Here is a 19,981-nt window from a genome sequence, read left to right as displayed (position 1 = left end):
CACGGATCAAGTTGCTTACATATTCACAAAATCTCTATCCACACCGAGATTTCATCAGCTTCGCCTCAAATTGACGATAGTTCAGGATCCATCAATTTGATAGGGGATATTAGAATATAAGCATACTCTGTATTTAATATTATCTTTACAGCTGTTACGTCTAGAATAATCCTAGGTTTCTTTGTAATTATAGCTAACTCTATACCGCTCTGGCTTTATATAAGAGCAGGCGTCTGTCTTCACAAACGATTCAAATAATATCAAATAAAGTTTTTTGTTTATACCTTATTCTCCTCTCTGTTATTTCTTCATTTTTAAGAGATGAACATACCCTTAAATTAAATCGTGCTCAGCTCAAATTAAACTGCTTCAAAGGAATTTTTACTGAGGTCAAGTTGAGCCCAAATGAAAATGCGCCACATCACCTTCTACTCGGTATTGAGTAGTACCAAGCAGTATCGAGCTCAGTATGCTCGATACTGTGAAGTACCGAACTCAGTACTTCATAGTACCGAGCTCAGTACTGCTCGGTACTGTTAAGTACCGAACGGTAAGCTGTGTCCGGTGTCTGAACCCAATAATTTCCCTTTTAAGGAGATATGGGAAGTAGAATAAGTGTTATCTAATTTTCTTTATTCTTAATTTAATGGGTTCGGACCCAAAGCGCTGTTGGAAAGTTCAAACCACAATTTAAATTACCAAACGGTTTCCAAATATAACATGCTTATAGTCGAATCAAGCGGCTCAACGAGATGAATCCAACGAGCTCAAGATCGCCGAATTCCGACTTAATTAAGACCTTCAAATATCTGATGAACAGTACACGATCAAGGGATTCAATATCGGCGGTCCATCCGACCACTCCCTATTTACCCCTGATCTCTCACATATTTACAGGTCATGCCACTCTAGAATATCTATAAATAGACCCCTCATTTCTCATGAGAGGGGACCTAAGCAGGAAGGGAAGAAGAGGAATAATAGAAAATTAGGAGGGAAGAAACACCTCCTCGACCACCGCCGCCGGAATTCTGCCCGACTTCCGAACGTCATCGGAATTTTGCCCAACTTTCCAAGTGACGCTGGAATTCCGCCCGACTTCCAAGTGATGCCAAGATTCCACCCGAATTTCCAGTGATGTCGGAACTCTGTCCGATCTCCAAGTGACGCTGGAGTTTTGCCCGAATATCATTTAACGCCGGAGTTCTCCCCGGCCACCGACTGAATTATGACTTTTATCCAACGACGGACCTCCGCTCGTTGCCAGATTTATTGTCGGACACTAGACTTATGTCCGTCGTCAGATTTTCACCGAATAACTATCCAATGTGGGATTTCTACACATAACTGGACTACTACTTGATGCCGTCCTTATGATCTCCGTCATTAGACAACGGTCCTTCCGACCTCCGTCGCTCGCCGACTACGGTCGTTCCGACTTATGTCGCCCACCGACTACAGTCCTTCTGACCTCCGTCATCCGCCGACTATGGTCCTTCTGACTTACGTCGCACAACGACTAAAGTCCTTCTAACCTCTGTCCAACCGACTACGGTCCTTCTGACTTACGTCACCCGCCGACTAAAGTCCGTCCGACCAAACAAACACATCAACAGTGATTCCTTGTATTCACATCATGTAATGTACTTTATAAGATATACATCGAGTTAAGGCCTTCCCCTAAGGAAGGGTCTCATTTGTAATCAATTGCAATACTAGTGGATTCATTCAAATTGGGCTAGGCCTCGTGATTTTTCCCCTTTTTAGGGGTTTTCTACATAAAAATCTTGGTGTCTCATAAATGCTACATCCCCTCTCTTATCTGATTGCGTGCCGGATTTTCATACAACGCTAAGACACTAAACTTTATATTTCTCTATCGCCGCAAATACTCCAGGATGCAACAATATATATTTAAATCAAGCTTGGTCGACTTTGACAAAAATCAAGTCGATGCAACCCGAATCGATTTAGTTTATTTATTTTGATGTAATCGGACTCTATTTAATTCAAATCAATGGAATGAAGCCTTGAACGGCTTGCTTGGATCAATCAAATCAAGTTGACTGATTGAATTTGGTTAATTGGAGCCAAATTAGTCAAAGATTAAAAATGAATTTAATGAGATTGTCATGCTTAGTTAAATCGCATTATATCGACTCAAGAATGGATTGAAACTGAATTTGAACTGAATGAGTAAATCCGACTAAATCTATCTAACCTTTCTAGTTAAACTTAATGGGCCAAATGGCTAGAGAGGCTAGTTTATAGTGGCAAGATTATAATAATAGTATAAAGATAGATATGTACTATGTTATCTTTCTTTTCCTATTTGGTTCTCTTGTGTACATTCAACATAGGCTTGAATATAAGTATAAATTTAACCACTATTAATCTTGAATTGCATAGCCAAATGCAAGGAGTAAATAAGCCGAGTTAGCTTGCGAGCTAACTTAAATTGGATTTGTTAATGAGCTCACAAGGCATGCTTATTTAGCCATGACTTTGGGCTCGATCTTATACTTAAGCTAAACTTGACTTGGCTCCTATGCTTATCTAAATGCTCATTTCAATTAAAATATATTTCAAAATTAATTAATTAATTCCATAAATAAATTAAACTTTATTTTCTTATTGTTATTATAGGAAATTAAATAACGATACATAAAAAAATTCTACCAAAATTTTGTTTTATATCTTTAATTTTCTTAATAGGTTTACTATATTTTCAAACATGGTGATCATATTTATCAGTGTAACAACTCTCAACCTAATTTTTAAGATTTTTTATCAAATGCCAACAACTTTTTTAACATTTAAATTTAAAATAAAATAATTACTTATTATTCACAAAATAACCACTTTTTTTTTTCAAGCACCACATAAATATAGTCATCACCATTAGATCTCTCTAACTTTTAGCATCATGATGTGCACTTTTGTCAAATCCCCTGTATTGCAACATCTTTCAATTATTAGTTTTATTATTATTATTATTATTATTATTATTTTATCTTTCAATTACAGGGCTACATCTTAGTTATAATTAGGTCAATAAATATTTTGAAAGGGTAAAGTATATAGCTTCATTTATATCTATGATTTATACTTGATATATCATCAAAAAATTATCTTGATCGGGCACTAATCTCGAGGCAAAATCAGGCCGGAAACTTCAAAAATTAAATCCGGGATCACCTGAACTCCGTTTCAGCAAACTTAAAGTCAAACAGAGCATCTCGGAAATACGAACCCAACGACACAAAATTCTTCTCAATTCGAGCCCAAATGAGTCCAAATTAAGGACCCGATGAGCTGTTGGAAGCTTCGTACCACTGTTTGAGTTACCAAACGGTTTCCAAACATGACGAGCTTATAGTTGAATTGAGCGGCTCGACGAGACAAATCCAACGAGCCCAAGATCATCGAATTCCAAAATCATTAAGACGTTCAAATGCCCATCAAACGGTCAATGATCAAGAGATTCAATATCGGTTGTCCATCCAACCACTAACCATTTACCCTTGATCTCTCACGTATTTACGAGCCATGCCACTCCATAAATCTATAAATAGACCCCTCATTTCTCTTGAAAGGGGAGGAAGCAAGAAGAGAGGAAGGAAGAAGAGAAGGAAGATAAGGAAGAAGCTCCTCCTCGACCACCGTCTGACTTCCGCCGGACCACCACTTGAGGGCCTCACCTCCGCCGGACCACCGCATGATGTTGTTCCTCTGCCGGACCACCACTTGAGGCCCTCACCTCCGCCGGACCACCGCTTGACGTCGTTGCTTGGCCAGACCACCACTTGAGGCATTGTGCTCCACCAGGCCACCACTTGAGACCCGGACTTCCGTCGGACTGCCACTTGAGGACCTCACCTCCGTCGGACCACCGCTTGACGTCATTACTCTGCCGGACCACCACTTGAGGCCCTCACCTATGCCGGACCACCGCTTGACGTCGTTGCTCCGCTGGACCACCACTTCAGGCCATGTGCTCCACCAGGCCACCACCTGAGTTCCGGACATCCGCCAGACTGCCACCTGAGGCCCTCACCTCCACCGGACCACCGCTTGATGTCGTTGCTCCGCCGGACCACCATTTGAGTCCCTCACCTCCGCCGGGCCACCACCTGACATTATTGCTCTGCCGGACCACCACTTGAGTCCCTCACCTTCGTCGGACCACCGTCTGACTATATTGATCCGCCGGGCCACCACATGATGCCCAAACTTCTGTCAGGACACCACCTGATGCCCTGAAGTTCTGCCAAACTATCGCCCTACAATAACGGTCTTTCGGACCCCTATCTCTTGCCAACTATGGTCCTTCTGACCTCCGTCTCCTACTATGGTCATTCCAACCTACAATGCCAGACTACGGTCTTTCGAACCTCTGTCTCATACCGACTACGGTCCCTCCGACCTCCGTCGCCTACTATGGTCATTCCTGTTAAGAGAGTTGCTATTTACATGTTTTACCTTCTTGCAACTTGTATAATTTTGATGATTCCAAATATTATTGTTTTAAGTTTTATTTTCTCATAACACTTTTTGGAAGAATTATTTTTACTCTTGTGTGGACTAACATTTCAGGATAATCGAACTCCTGACTAATAAAGACTTCAAATCAAATTCAGCATGAGATAGTTTGTAAATTGAAGTTTGTATTTTTCATTGTATTGAGTTTAAGAGTGTATGATTATTATTGAGTAACTTATGACACACACACTTGGGGAGATCTTTAAAAATAATACTGATCGTACGGGACGAACTAAGTTCGTATCAGTAATCCCCTCGAAAGAGCAATAGAACGAACAGGAAGTGGGAAAATTTTTCTAAGTCCTGATCGTCCAGATGATATTCCCTATTCGTCCCTAGACGATGTTCTCTGTATTCTCACTTTGAATTGTTCGTCCAGACGAAGTGTACAATTCGTCCCTGGATGAAGTCCTCTGGATACTTGAGTTGCACTAATCGTCCAGACGATCCATTCGGTTCGTCCCTGGACGAAGTCCTCTGGACACTTGAGTTATACTAATAGTCCAGACAATCCATCCTGCTCGTCCCTGGACGAAGTTCTCTGGACTCATGACTTGAACTATTCGTCCAGACGAACATTCATGTTAGTCCCAGGACAAAGTCCTCTGTTCCCTGAAAATTTGGGACCGTCCTGCAGTTTCGTCAGAACGAACCCTTAATATAATTGTTCGTCCCCGGACGAACTTATTTCATATGGGACGATGATCGGGTACGAAGTCAGTTTGTACTAATATACATTGGGTTCGTATGCAACTGATTTAACACTATTCATACGGGACGATCTGACGATCGTCTAGGATGATCGATTGTGTACAGACTTGAAAGCCAGCAGTTTTTGGACGGTTTTTCTTGTCTTTCCTATATAAAGTCAACTTAAAATTATCTTGTAATCTTTTTTTGCCTACTGATCTTCGTGTTAACTGAAGGGAGAGTGAAGGAGAGAATATGAGAGAGTGTTTGAAGGAGGATTTTTACTACTGGAGCGTGAAGGATTCACTTGGTACTCAAAGGTAAGAATCTTCAATTGTGATTTATGATTACTTCACTCTTTTCTCTCGTCCTTCTAGATTTATTGTGAGAAGATATGTCAAGAAGATCTGGTTCTCTGCCGACACTTGGAGAGTGTAAACAGCCGAAGGGGTCTCTCCCTACACTTGGAGAGTGTGAAAGGACGAAGGGTTCTCTGCCTACACTTGGAGAGTGTGAAAGGACGAAGGGTTCTCTGCCCACACTTGGAGAGTGTGAAAGGACAGACGGTTCTCTGTCAACACTGGGAGAGTGTAAAAGGACAACGGTTTTCTGCCAATACTAGGAGAGTGTAAAAGGATGACGATTCTCTGCCGCACCGGGTAGTGGTGGAAAAGAGTTTTGTAAAGGCTTCTCCGCCTTGCTGTGGGTGCAAAAGGAGAGTCACTAGTGGTATTAGTGCAATACTCGGAGGGTACCTCCGGGGAGTGGATGTAGGTCGTGTTTGACCGAACCACTATAAATCTTGTGTCTTTTTATTGTCTGTTGCTTTTGTTTTTTACTTTTTAAATTTGTGGTTAAAAAAACATTTTCTATAAAAATTCACTAAAATTATTATTGGTTCAATTTTAAAAATAGAGATAAATTTTTAATTACCAATTCACCCCCGCCCCTCTTGGTTAGCCGCTGTGATATAAGCTTAAGTCTAACAATCTAATTCATATTGAACAAGTTTCAACAGTTTTGACCTCCATCATCAGACAACAGTCTTTCTGACCCGAGTCCCCTGCAAACTACGGTCTTTCGAACCTCTGTCTCCTACCGACTACGGTCCCTCCGACCTCCGTCGCCTATTATGATCATTCCGACCTCCTGTCGACTACAGTTATTCCTACCTCCGTCACCAGACAACGATCTTTCTGACCTTATCCTATCAATTATGATCGTGTCGACCAAACAAACACATCTATGTTGATTATTATAACTCCCACCATGTAATATGTTATTTATGATGTACGTTTGTATCATCAAGCCAAGGCCTTCTCCCAATGAAGGGCCTCTTTTGTAATTGACAGCAAATACTAGTGGATTCATTCAAACTAGGTCAGGCCCCGTGGTTTTTCCCCCTTTTTTTAAGAGTTTACAAGTAAAAACTCTAGTGTATCTTATGAACGCTACACCCTCTATCTTATCTAATTGTGTGCTGGATCTTCGTAAAATGCTTAGACGCTAAACTATATATTTCTCTACCGTCGCGAATACTCGAGGATGCAACAATATTGTACTTGATAATATAATATTTATAATTACATTCCTCTAATGTTTGAAACACAGCAAGAACTACTTCAAAAAAATTATATTTGAGATTCTTACCGTGTCTGATATGACCTCTAATTCACAATCACGTCAAAGTTCATCAAAACCATGAACATATTAGCCCGCTCTATGAAGTGACGTAAAAAAACACTAACAATCATGAAGAGATAGGGGTGTAAGCGAATCGAGCCAATCTCGTGAGATGGCTCAAGCTAAACTCATTTATTAGCTCGCGAGCCGTGCTGATCGAGCTCACAAGTCGGGCTCGAGTTCATTTCAATTCAAGCTTGATGAGACTCAGCTTGTGAGCTTGTGAGCCAGCTCGAATAATTTTTGTTTATTTAAGTAATCATTTTTTTATTAAATTTAAATCTTAAAAAAATAGATGGCCAAAGAAAAAAAAACATTCAATGTTTTGTAATGCTGCAATTTTAATTAAAAAAGCTTAAAAAATAATTAAAAATTTTAGATTTGGCCGGCAACCTTTTTTGGAAAACAGGACTTTGTAATAAATACAGCAACTTTAATTAATATTAAAACAGTAAAATTTCCACACAAAAAAAAACATAAAATTTAACAGATTCATTCCCAAAGCAACAACGATAATTATATTAGAGAAAGCTTCGGCCTTCTTTTCCCTTAATGAAAACCGGGTGAGAAAACAAAAATCGGGTGGAAACACAAAAACTGGGCGGGAAATTGAAAAAAGAGCACAAAATTGAAAACAGGTGCAAAATCAAACTACTCAACAAGTCAGCTCGAGGTCGTTTACAGTGGCCTTTTGAGCTCAACTCGAACTCGAGGTCGAGCTCGCTTTCCGACTAACGAGTTGAGCTCGATAATACTAAGACTCAACTTGTGAAGGCAAATATCATGGATGCCAAACAGTCAAAAACAATCATCTCTCGAATACGAGCAACAATCTCAACCCAAAAACTAGTATGTACATTTTTATGCACTAATGATGGCTCAATCTTGTTTAATCATAAGGCAAACATCAGTAGCTAATTAGGCCAAAACTTGTTCCATTAGTCAGTAAAAAAAATGCAGTCCAGCAACAATTGAATGCCATAACACAAACAATTTGTTTCTCTGCGTCGCTGTACATAAATGTTAACCAACAGTCCAAAAAAAAGCTCTAAATTTAGATTTACAGATCATTTGGCTATAGGATCTTTAGCACTCTACGACTTCATAGATGCCAATGCTGCAGCAGTAGTCAAAGCTTGCTTCTCAAAAGAGGTTAGTTCCAAATCACTGCAAAAAATATATAGTTGGACAATTCAAGGGACAGAGAAAACAATAAAGAAATTATGCAGAGGGGACTCCCCAATGCAAATGTAGAACACAATATATAAGTATATAAATGTATTTTCATATAAGTAATTTAGGGGCGGTTTGTTTTGCTAAAATTTGAATGCAAAGTCAAAGAAATTTAGTCTAAAAAAAAATGTAAAGTATTTGAAATATTTTATATTATTTGAATGAGTAAAACATATTATAAATCATGAAGATTAATATTATATATATTTAGAAAATTTAATGAGTGAAGGGAAGGTTAAGGAGATTAATAATTTGGAATTTAAATTATGATATTCAAGTAGGAGTCATAAAAGAAATAATGTAGATCTAATTATTGATAGAATTTTAAAGGATTACGTTACAAAATTTAATAAGATTTAAAATAGAATTATAATTTTAAATATTGTTGTCGATACTAAAATTATTAATATTATAACTGCTTATGCTCATTAAGTGAATTTGTATATATGTTCAAAATTAAAATTTCGAAAGATTTAGAAGAATTAATATAAAAAAATATTTCTTGGAGAAAGAGTTCTTATATGAGGAAATTTAAATATATATGTTGGTAGAAAGGTAAAAAGTGGTAGGACAATATTAATTTTTTTCCTCGCTTATATTTTTCTAATTATTAATACTTTATTTTAAAAAAGAGATAAGCATCTTATCACTTATAAACATTGATATAATAAAATTCAAATTGAATATTTTTTTTATAAAAATAAAGGTCATTTAGATTGCATAGAGTGTAAAGTTATTCCGAATAAAAATTTATGTACCCAATATAGCTTATTTATTTTCGACTTTAAGATGAAAAGAAATAATATAAAAAATAAAATAAAACGTTATCCTAGGCTTACATGAGGGCATTTAAAGACTACTAAGAAAAAAAATTTTAAGCGTAAGATTCAATATCTTAAGATTATGATTATATATGAGAAGGCTAATATTTTGTAAAAAAAGTAGCTAATGATATCAAGAATATTATAAATAATGTGCTTGAAATATCAAAAGAAATTTTTTTTAATAATAAAAATAGTTGATGATGAAATTAAAATGCATAAGAAAATATCAAAAATAAAAAACTTTATCATAAAATTTTGGTTTAGTTATAAAAACTCAGAAAATTGTAAAAGATATAAAGAGAGTCGTAAGGAGTCTAAGAAACTAATATGTAATGCGAAGAATTTAACTTTTAATAAATTATATAATAGATTAGATACTAAGGTGAATAAAAGATGTATGTATAAATTAGCCAAACAAATAAATAGAAGTAAAAATTTAATTCAAGTGAAGTGCATTAAGAATGAAAATAAAAAATACTTTTACTAAAAAAATGATATTCAACAAAGCTAAATGTAATATTTTGATAAGGTTTTAATGAAGATTATGAGAAAACGATTAACTTTAGTGACTTTAGAATCCTAAATGAAAATAGAAAATTTTATTTTTATTAGCATATTTATAAAATAAAAGTTAAAAGAGTCTTTAAGGAAAATAAAGTGTTGAAAAGCTATTGGACCCGATGATATTCCAATATATGCGTTGAGATGCTTAAGAGAAGGAATTTTTTGTCATATAAAACTTTTCAATATTATTTTGAAGAATAAAAAGATGTCAGATGAGTGGAGTGTGTTGATTCATATTTTTAAGAATAAAGGTAATGCGAGTATGTGAATCACAGAAGAATTAAATTAATGTGTCATGCTTTTAAACTATGGAAGAGTTATTGAGCATAATTTATAATGTGACAATAATGTTTCTCAAAATCAATTTAGATTCATGCCGGATAGGTCTACTTTGTATTATATACATTTATTGAGAGGTTTGATTGAGAAGTATAGAGAGAGTAAGGAAGATGTATATATGATATTTATTGATTTAGAGAAAGCTTATAAGGAAGTTCCAAGATAAGTGCTATGGAGAGTTTTAGAAAAGGGGTTAATAATGCTTATACTCAAGTCATAAAATATGCATGCAAGAGCTATTACTTGTGTTAAAACACACTGTGCTTTGACTAAGTATTTTCCTATTTCAGTTGGATTACATCAATGATCCGTTTTAAGCCAATAATGTTTTGCCTTAGCCACAGATGTTTTTACTAGACAGTTACAAGAGGATGTACGCTGGTGCATGCTTTTTGTTGATAATATTTTTCTTGCTGATAAGACTAGAAGGGAGTTGAAGGTAAACTTGAATTATAGAGGCCAATCTTATAATCTAAAATTTTTCGTTTGAGTAAATCTAAAAGTGAATACATGGAGTGTAATTTTAGTAGTAATAAATCTAATGAGGGGATTGCAAATTTGGGCAATCAAGTTATTAATAAGAGTACACATTTTAGATATCTCAGGTCTACTATCCAGGGTGATGATGAAATAGATAGGGATATTATTAGTAGAATTCAAGTTGGATGGTTGAAGTGGAGGAATGCATTGGGCTTGTTATGTGATAGAAAAAAATCCCTCAAACCTAAAGGAAAATTCTATAAGATGGTGGTGAGACCAACAATGGTTTATATGATGTGAAGATTTCGAGGTTTGGGGGCGCTGTTGAGCCCAAGGCAACTGAGGACTGATTGAGGAGGCTAAAGAAGACATTTGACGGTATGTAGTGTCCTTTTGAGATGAAAGTACCGTTGAAAGTTTTTCTATTAGATGATGAGGTTGGGCGTTGATGGATGGGTTAGCATAAGGAGAAGTTTCAAGGGAGTTAGAATTCTTTGATTAGCTGAGAGAAGTTCTCAGATGTGTTTAGAACCTAATTTATATCACTATCTGCACGATAACAAATGCAAGAGACTTTTTTTAGACTTTTCGGGAGAGCATGACAATTATGTAGTATGAGGCAAAGTTTATTGCTTTGGCCAAATATACTCCACAGCTAGTTAGCACTCCCGTAGATAAGAGCTATAGATTTCTGAGAAGAGTGTGAGATAATCTGAGACAACCACTGATACCATTTCATATTTTTTATTTCTTTGAGCTTGATGACTACTCAACAGCAATGGAATGCTAATAGGAAGTGATTCAATGGAGAGACATCTAGCAATAGATTTTCTAGGAAGAAGAGAAGATATGTGCTTGGAGAGTCCTGGAATGGTGGATAGTCTGTACCTTTAGTAGCTCCGAGTAGGGGTAGTGTTGCTAGTTTTGTTAGTGGGCACCTATTTGTCAGAGTTGTGGCAGACGTCATCTTGGTTAGTGTTACAAGGTGATTGACTAATGTTTCAGATGTAGTCAGACTGGACAAAGGATGCCAAAGTGTCCACAGGCAAGATTTAACCGATAATCTGAGCCCAAATATGAGAGTTTTGTTAGACCAGCAAGGACACCATGGACAGTTCCACTTCGTACCTTTGTTGAGAGTTCTGTTGGTAAAGGGGTTGAATCTGGTTCAGTAGCAGGTAGACCATCTAATAATGGTCAGAGAGTCTGATAGTACTATTGCTCCAACTCCAATTCAACCACTTGTATACATTTTGACTCAGCAGGAGGCTCATAATGCTCCCTATATTATGATAAGCACAACTTACATTTCTGAACATCCATGTCATATTTTATTCGATTCTGAAACTAGTCATTCATTTATTTTCAAGCATTTCTTCGATTTATTATATTTGCCTTCAATTGTATTGCTTGTTTGTCTTTATGTTACCTTACCGACTGGAAATGATATGATAATCAATAGATTTTCTTTTTATGATATTGAGATTTCTAATAAGAAGTGAAAAACTAGTTTGATTTTATTGCTCATTCTCTTATTTGATGTTATTTTGGGTATGAACTGATTGAATCAGTATGAAGCTCAAATTGATTCTTGAAAAAGTGAATTACACTATTTTTGGGTAGTGACAATTGTACATTTCAGGGAGTTAGAGTTCCATCATGTTTTATCTCTACTATAAAAGCAGATAGATTATGGAATAATAGTTGTATGGTATTTATATCATTAATCCGGGATATGAGTATAGATTTTGGTTCTCATTCTGATGTCCCGACAGTACAAAATTTTTCAAACATGTTTCCCAAGTAGTCAGTTTGCCTCTGAACTGAGACAGTTCTGTATTGATGTATTTCTAGTTATGGCTCAGATTTCCAAGGCTCCGTATAAGATGACACCCAAGGAGCTTCAAGAGTTGGTTGATAAGGAATTCATACGTCCTTATGTGTCTCCGTGGAGAGCACATATTCTATTTGTAAAGAAAAAGGATGGTCCGATGCGTATGTGCATTGACTACAGGGAGTTGAATTAAGTCACTATCAAGAACAAGTATTCTCTACCGCGGATTGATGATCTATTCAATCAACGTATTGTATCTTCTGTATTCACGAAGATTGATTTACGATATGACTACTATCAGGTGAAGGTGAGAGGCTAATGTGATGAAGAAAATTTTTAGTATAAGGTACGGACATTATGAGTTCTTAGTCATGCCTTTTGGGGTGACGAATGCACCAGCTGTCTTTATGAATTTGATGAACATGATGTTTAGAACTTATTTGGATTAATTTGATATTATTTTCATATATGATATTTTGGTATATTCTGCTTCTGATGAAGGTCATGTCAGGCAACCAAAGATTCTTTTGAAAAGTATGAGGAAGCATCAACTATATGTCAAATTCTCCAAATGTGAGCTTTGGCTGAAGAGTATTATTTTTTTGGGACACGTGGTGAGTAATTCTAGTATTTCTATTGATCCCCAAAAAAATTTAAGCTGTCGCTGATTGGCCGAGGCCTATTACTGTGTTTGAGGTATGCAATTTTTTGAGTATAGAAGGATATTACAGGAAGTTTGTGAATATATTTTCTCAAATGAATGTAGCTCGGACGAAATTGAATCAGAAATATATAGCTTTGTCTGAACACAAGAGACCGAAGGATTGTTTGACTTCTGCTTCAGTTTTGACTCTTCTTTTTGGTACAGAAGGCTTTCAAGTGTACAAAGATGCTTCACAAAGAGGTTTCAGACGTGTTCCGATGCAACACAGTTATTGGCATCTACCCTACAAACATTTGCATGTTTGTAGCATTATTTACAAGAAAAATGTATGAAATTTGTAATACAAAACCCTAAGCACTACACCATCTACATCAAATTTCCTTTACTAATAGCGCCATGACTTTATTATTTTCACTTGAGTTGCATGGGATAAATCCTAATAAAAAATAAACTCATCCTATGCTTGTCTCGGATAGGTAGCAAGTAAATATTGACATATAGGGGGGAGTAAAGATCAGTTAAAACGTGTGAAGCAATATTAGTGTATATGTAATTTGAATGCAAAAGCTGTACAAATCTGAGGATAAACTAACCAAAGAAGCCGGTTTTTAGAAGTTCAATGATTAGCCAGGAGAATAAGGACTATTTATTATAAAAAATAAATAAACTTACCGATCCAACTTCCTCAGGTTTTTGAAAGCAGTTACCAAACTATTGCATATCTCCGGTAGAGTGCTTCCTCCGATCTTTTCAGTAACAAAAACAGCATTTTTCTGATCACTTTGTAGTGATAGATAGCACTGAAAGTAGCAAAACACGAATCTGCCTCAAACACAGTTTCGATAAATAACAGTCTGCATTGAAATTTTAAGTTATTATGCAATAAAAAATGGAATGAGCTTCAATTAAATTAATTGAAATAGCAGCACTTCCTAATAGTACCACTTTAACGCGGCCATAATGTAAACATCAAGTGCTTAAATTAAGGCATCGTTTGGGACGGCTTTCTTACTGCTTTGTAAAGCGGCTTTCTAGTACAAAAAAAAAATAATATTTGTACTAAAAAACTGCTTTAAGAAGCAAGAAAAAAGCCGTCCCAAACGAAGCCTAAGTTTCAGCACGAGTGACATCTTCTTCACTAGATTTAATAATGGCAAATAGATTACCAAAACCCTATTTACTCCAATATATTAGGTCAGATTTAAGACGATTATGCTTAGACTAATGTATAAAAGCTTGAGCGATCACAAGAAGCAGTCCATGTTAGAACGAACAAAATCCAAAAAGTCTTTTTGGATCAAATATTTTGAAACCTATGAGAGGTAGGCCAAAAGATGTGTTTGGTAGCAGGAAAAGGGCTTTGCCTAGCTAACACATAACAAAATAATAAAAATAAACTCTTCTACCAAATATAGTTGTTCCTCAACTATATTTCTATTTACAATATAGGGTATTATAAATAGAAATATTATGGTGTTACTCCTGCAAATAAGAAACATTTGCGTTCTATACATGCGACCTAAATTGATTAATGAAATACCAAAATGATAATGTGGGCTATGGTTTTAACTATTAGCTTCTCATTTGTCGATCTCTAACATATAAACAAATACCAAAATGATAAACTATTCCACCAAATATAGTTGGGCCTTGACTAACACTGAATCCTAGTCTCAAGCAATATGTCTTATTTTCTCCCCATCTGCCCCAAAGAAAACTATCATTTATTGGTTTCACTATATGAACTTAAATAACTAGACCATGCTACTAAATAATATTTTCATATGAATGCAAATCACATTTCAAAATCCTAATACATTAATTTACTAAACTACCAACAACAACAACATCAAGGCTTTATCCCACTACGTGGGGTTGGCTACATAAATCATTTTTCTACATTGTGTCCTATTAAAAGTCAAATTCTCATTTAAATCTAATAAAGAAAGATCATTTCTAATATTTTATAACCAAGTTTTTTTAGGTCTGCCTCTACCTTTCTTAACATAAGTCAAATCTAATACCTCTACTTTTCTAACTGGGTCATCGAAAGGCCGCCGTTTTATGTGACCAAACCATCTAAGGCGACTCTCTCTAATCTTATCTTCTACTGGAGCTACTCCAACCTTTTCACTTATATGCTCATTTCGTATTCTATCTCTAAGGATAAAGCCACTCATCCACCTAAGCACCCTCATCCGTGCCACACTTAACTTAGTATTATGCTTCTCTTTTAATGGCCAACATTCAGCACCATAAAGCATTGCAAGCCTCACCACCATCTTATAGAATTTTTCCTTAAGTTTGAGTGGTACTTTTCCATCACACAACAAGCCCGATGCATTCCTCCATTTCAACCATCCAACTTGAATTCTACTGATAATATCCTCATCTATTTCACCATCGCTCTGAACAATAGATCCAAGATATCTAAATGTGTACTCTTATTAATGACTTGATCGTCCAAAGTCACAATCCCCTCACTAGGTCTATTACTACTAAAATTACACTCCATATATTCCGTTTTAGATCTACTCAAGTGAAATCCTTTGGACTCTGAACTACCAATCCATGAAAATATATGAAACAAGAAAATTTAAGCAATATACAAAAATTACGAAAACTGAAGTTTAATTTGAAACCATAGATAAAATATTGTACACAAAATATCAGTTCTGCCTCAATTTGCAGTTACACTTGTCTGATTTATAAGGCAACATCTACCTAATCCCAAACAGTTTACTCTTAATTAGGGCTGCAAATGAACCAAGTGTTCGACAAGCAGCTCGTAGCTCGGCTCGATAAGAGCTCATTCATGTTCATTTGATAAGGTAAACGAACAAGCTTGAACACTTTTGATAAATACTCGATAGCTAAATAAACGAGCTTAAATAACTTGGTGTTCGGCTCGTTTATGTTCATGAACAATATCATTTAAAAATCACAAACAAGCTCAATAAGAGTTCAACTAAGAAGCTCAATTAGAGCTTGATTAGAGTTTTAAAAATAAGCTCACGAACCCACTCAATTAGAAGCTCCCAAACCCGATCCTGCTCTGCACTCTCTGCTCCCATTGTCTAACTCGTGAACTCGATCAACCTGTCCCGCTCTGCGCTCTCCGTTTTCGCTCCCGCTCTCCAGCTCGTGAACCCACTCAGTTAGACCATCGAGAAACCGTGTTCCCTGCTCTAGCTCTCCAATTCGCAAACCCGCTCGGTTAAACGCTCGCGAACTCGATCCCGCCCTGGCTCTGCGCTCTCTGCTTCCATTTATTCCCACACCGTGCAATACTGCAATGCAAGTTGACAACTTGATTTTCTCTATAAAATGAAAAATATTGGGAGTACATTAGAAAGCTGGGCAGGGTTCGTTAGTAGGCTTGAACTGACCTCAAATAGGGGCTCGTTAAAAGGCTCAACATGCTTAAAATGAGTCGAGCTTGAACATGAACACGAGCTGTGCTCAAACAGGAGATTTTTAAACGAGCTTGAACATCATAAAAAAGGTCAAATTTTATTGAGCTGAGCTCAAACATGGCCTTGGGAAATGAGCTCGAGCTCAAACAAGATGAAGATCGGCTCGACTCGGTTCATTTGCAGCCCTACTCTCAACATGGACTAATTGTTCACTAAGCTAGCAACTTACCGGAAATGGAGAGTGAAGCAAGAAACTGTATCAGCCACTTCAAACGAATTAGTTAACAAAGATCTGAAAATGCAAAATTAAATAAAAACATCATATCCCAGATAGAATGATCATCGGTAATTTAGATAACAGTATTTCAAGCACATTTAACAACTAGTTTCAGAAAAGCCTTGCCACTACAAAAACACTCATTATGGGCATCCATACAGGAGACAATGTACATCAGATCCACAACACCCCTATGGTTACGGATAGAGAGGGTTCAATTTCTTCACTTAGGATCCATTGGACGCTTGTAAATAGAAACCACATTTTCGAAAACGACAAAATGAGCTAGATTATATAATTTTGTTGAATGTAACTGGAAATCAACATGAACATTAAATTCTACAAATATCTTCAACGTACCTCTTTTATTTTTAGTGAAAAAAATCAATGAAAAAGAAATCATCACTTTCTGAATATCATTTTATGCATAAAATCAAACGAGTCCATGTGGAATTGAAAAATCCAACCCACATGACAAATACATGAAACACTTCAATTATTTAGAGATAAAATGGTCAATAGAAGGGTCCTGTTAAGAGAAAGCATCATCAAATGGATAATTCCATCAAATAATAGCTCAAGGCTATAGAAACTTTCATGAAATTGTTGACATGTTATTTACCTTGAAAGCCTGAGCCAGAAGCAAACACGCCACCTCAGAAGCCATTTTTCTTAAAATGCCACCAGTAGTAGTAGGATTTGAGAAGCAATTCAAGATGCCCTCAAAAGTCTCATCATTTGGTGAACTATTTGACCTCCTAGTTCGGGTAGAAGGCTGAAAGCAAAGTAAAACAGCAAGCATACAAATATTCAAACATAAAAGTTGACAATAGATCTAACAAGGTTAACAATAACAAGGGAAAATAATCAGCAACTTACAGATCAATGAAAAAGAGATAAGGAAAAATCCTCATTCAAAACCTCCAAGACAAAATAGGAAAAAAGAGTGCGATGACTGATGGAGTAGACAACAATTAGGAGAAACACTAGCAGTTTGGTAAATTAATTAAAAGTTGTTCAGTCTGCAATAAGCTTAAGAGTGAGTGATTGAAAAAGGTAATGATATAAGGACCATATTGATAGATCACAGATTTGAATCACATAAACAATATATCTATATTTACAAGGCAGCACAAGTCAACCCCTCAGACAACATTACCAAGAGCTTCATATATTAGAATATGCCTTTTGATTAATTTAATATTTAAAATACATCAGAAAATATTTCATTCGCTCGAAGTTCCTCAAAAAAAAAAAGAAGCAAAAAATAGAGTTATTACCTCTTGTAACAAAACAAGTATTCATAAAACCAGCGCCAAATAGCTGGAACAATAATAATGTTGATAAAGATATTCAATAAATTACGTCTGGATCTTTTTAGGAAATGGTGCACTCACGCTTTAAATTTTGAGAACTGGGGGAATGATGCTAATTCGAATGCAACTTGCAAGACCTTAGCATTTCCATTAACGCAAACGAACGACCAATTGTTTGGTACATTTTCCAGCAAAACACCATTAACATTATAATGTGACAACCAAACAATAGATTTTGGATAAAATTTATCATTAAGCCTGACTTAGTGCCTAGAATCCTGATTCATTATTATTTAGAATACTATAAATATAGGCTTACATTTTAAAAATAACACATGATGCAAGGACAAATCTCATGGAGGCATGGTCAAGGTCAACATGTATCAACGAACATCTTTAACAAGGTCACTTCTTGTTAATAACCACAGTTCGAGTAGAGGTTATTTTCAAAAGACAATTATTCTAAATTTTTTTAATATATATATATATTAACTATAAAGGGTAATGAGCATTTTATTTATTGTTTGCTTGAGTTCTAAATTTTGAGGGGAGCTTCTATAAACCTCCTAAATGCACTCAATGAACCATTGAAGAGGCATTGACACCCAAACAATGATGTTGTATGGAAAGATCATACAACATCATTATGACTATCTTGTTAATTATATCCCTCGTTAATCTAGTTCAATGTTTGCGAGCAACTAGTATTCAGCAATTGGTTTTGTCATGGGGAGCAAAAAATCATCTTTTGGGATGTCATAATTTAGACCTCAAAAGTTTAAGTAGATGATATCTAAGCCTCTGATTTCTCATAGGCGAGCTATTAAATACCCAAGAAGGATACTTTTACTCCCAGAAAGGCATCAATAAGTTTATTGGCGTTGATGATCACTTGCTGCTTAGTTTCAACCTGAAAGTTCTATGGCGGAGCTTCATATGTAGCACCTTCTGATCAATGCCAAGCATAAACACTAACACCATGAGAACTAAGGTTTGACATATTGGTGTTATTCCAAGCAAAGAAAACATAATAATGGTTTAGGGGCTTCTTCATCTTTGGTGATAAATCATTGAGATGAAGAGTGTTGTTAAACAATGGTGATTGAATTATCTCCGAAACCAGTAGATTTCCCTTAACCTATCAATGGTGTCTTGTTCACTATCCTTGAGTTCTTTTAGGACATTTAATACTTCTTGGTAAATCTCCTATCAATGGTGTCTTGTTCAGCCTCCTCGGGTTCTTTTAGGTCATTTACTACTTGGTAAATCCAATATTGATCACATCATCATTTGAAGAACCAAGTCACTTTGACTTTCCTTGCTATCTTAAGCCAAGTGCCATAATAAGAAGAATTGCTTCAATGTGGTCAAGGCCTTGCCCAAGCCGAGGCACTTTGGTATTTCACGTATGTTTGCATAGTCGAGCTTATTTGTCTGGATACAACCTTAGTAATCAGACATCTTCTAGCCAGTTCTACACTATAAGGATGAATACAAGAAAACTAAAATCAATTTGGCCCGTTCATCATCAAACCCATCCCTGAATTGTTATATCTCCTACTTACAAGAGTGTTCATTTTGATACATCAATATGTCGCATTCTTCCTGTGTGGGCCCACGAAGAATGTCTCCAATAAAGTCAATGCATTCTGTGTGATGCAGAATAGCTCTTACAGGTGACACTGAGGCATGAGAGTCACCACTAGACCCTTATCCAAGTATTTGCAAGTTTAACATTCAATTTACAGACATTACTGAAGCATTCATCAAGTTGGAACAAAACTTAATATGCTTTGTTGCTTATGAATGATTATTCGAGTAGAAAATAATATCATCTTCAACATCATCTTTGGAGTTGCTCCCCACATGAATTTGCAACCAGCATGAGTTTTTCTTTTGCTAATGACACACCTAGGAGAGACTTTGCCTGAGGTTAGTTTTTATATTAGATTTGCGTATATCCATGATTATTAAATCCAAATCCAATGAATGTTCATCAGTGGAGTGTTCGGAATGTCAGAGGTGAATGGGTTATGGCATTATAATATTGCCTTCCCATGCATAAATTTCTTCTTCTTATCCACTTCAACAAGGTGTAAGTTGGACCCTGGGGGGATTG

General features: G+C 36.1%; 1 protein-coding gene across 4 annotated transcripts in view; it reads right to left on the bottom strand.

The window, feature by feature from the left end:
* Window positions 1-7,826: 7,826 nt before the first annotated feature.
* LOC110100162 (negative regulator of systemic acquired resistance SNI1) overlaps window positions 7,827-19,981 on the bottom strand; it is a 66,732-nt gene continuing 54,577 nt past the window's right edge. For 3 of the 4 annotated variants that reach the window (XM_028698934.1, XM_020827589.2, XM_020827591.2), the window contains 3 exons: window positions 17,169-17,321; window positions 13,526-13,653; window positions 7,827-8,082 (listed from right to left, as the gene is read on the bottom strand). In XM_028698934.1, the coding sequence (XP_028554767.1) occupies window positions 8,010-8,082; window positions 13,526-13,653; window positions 17,169-17,321 (354 nt within the window). In that variant the 3' untranslated portion in view covers window positions 7,827-8,009. Of the gene's footprint in view, window positions 8,083-13,525; window positions 13,654-17,168; window positions 17,322-19,981 lie in introns of those variants that run through there. The other variant, XM_028698935.1, reaches the window with a different exon arrangement.

This window comes from Dendrobium catenatum, unplaced genomic scaffold (assembly GCF_001605985.2).
Source record: "Dendrobium catenatum unplaced genomic scaffold, ASM160598v2 fragScaff_scaffold_1183, whole genome shotgun sequence".
Lineage (NCBI taxonomy): Eukaryota > Viridiplantae > Streptophyta > Magnoliopsida > Asparagales > Orchidaceae > Dendrobium > Dendrobium catenatum.
The sequence above is the reverse complement of the archived record's forward strand: the minus strand, read 5'-3'. Positions and strand labels throughout refer to the sequence as shown.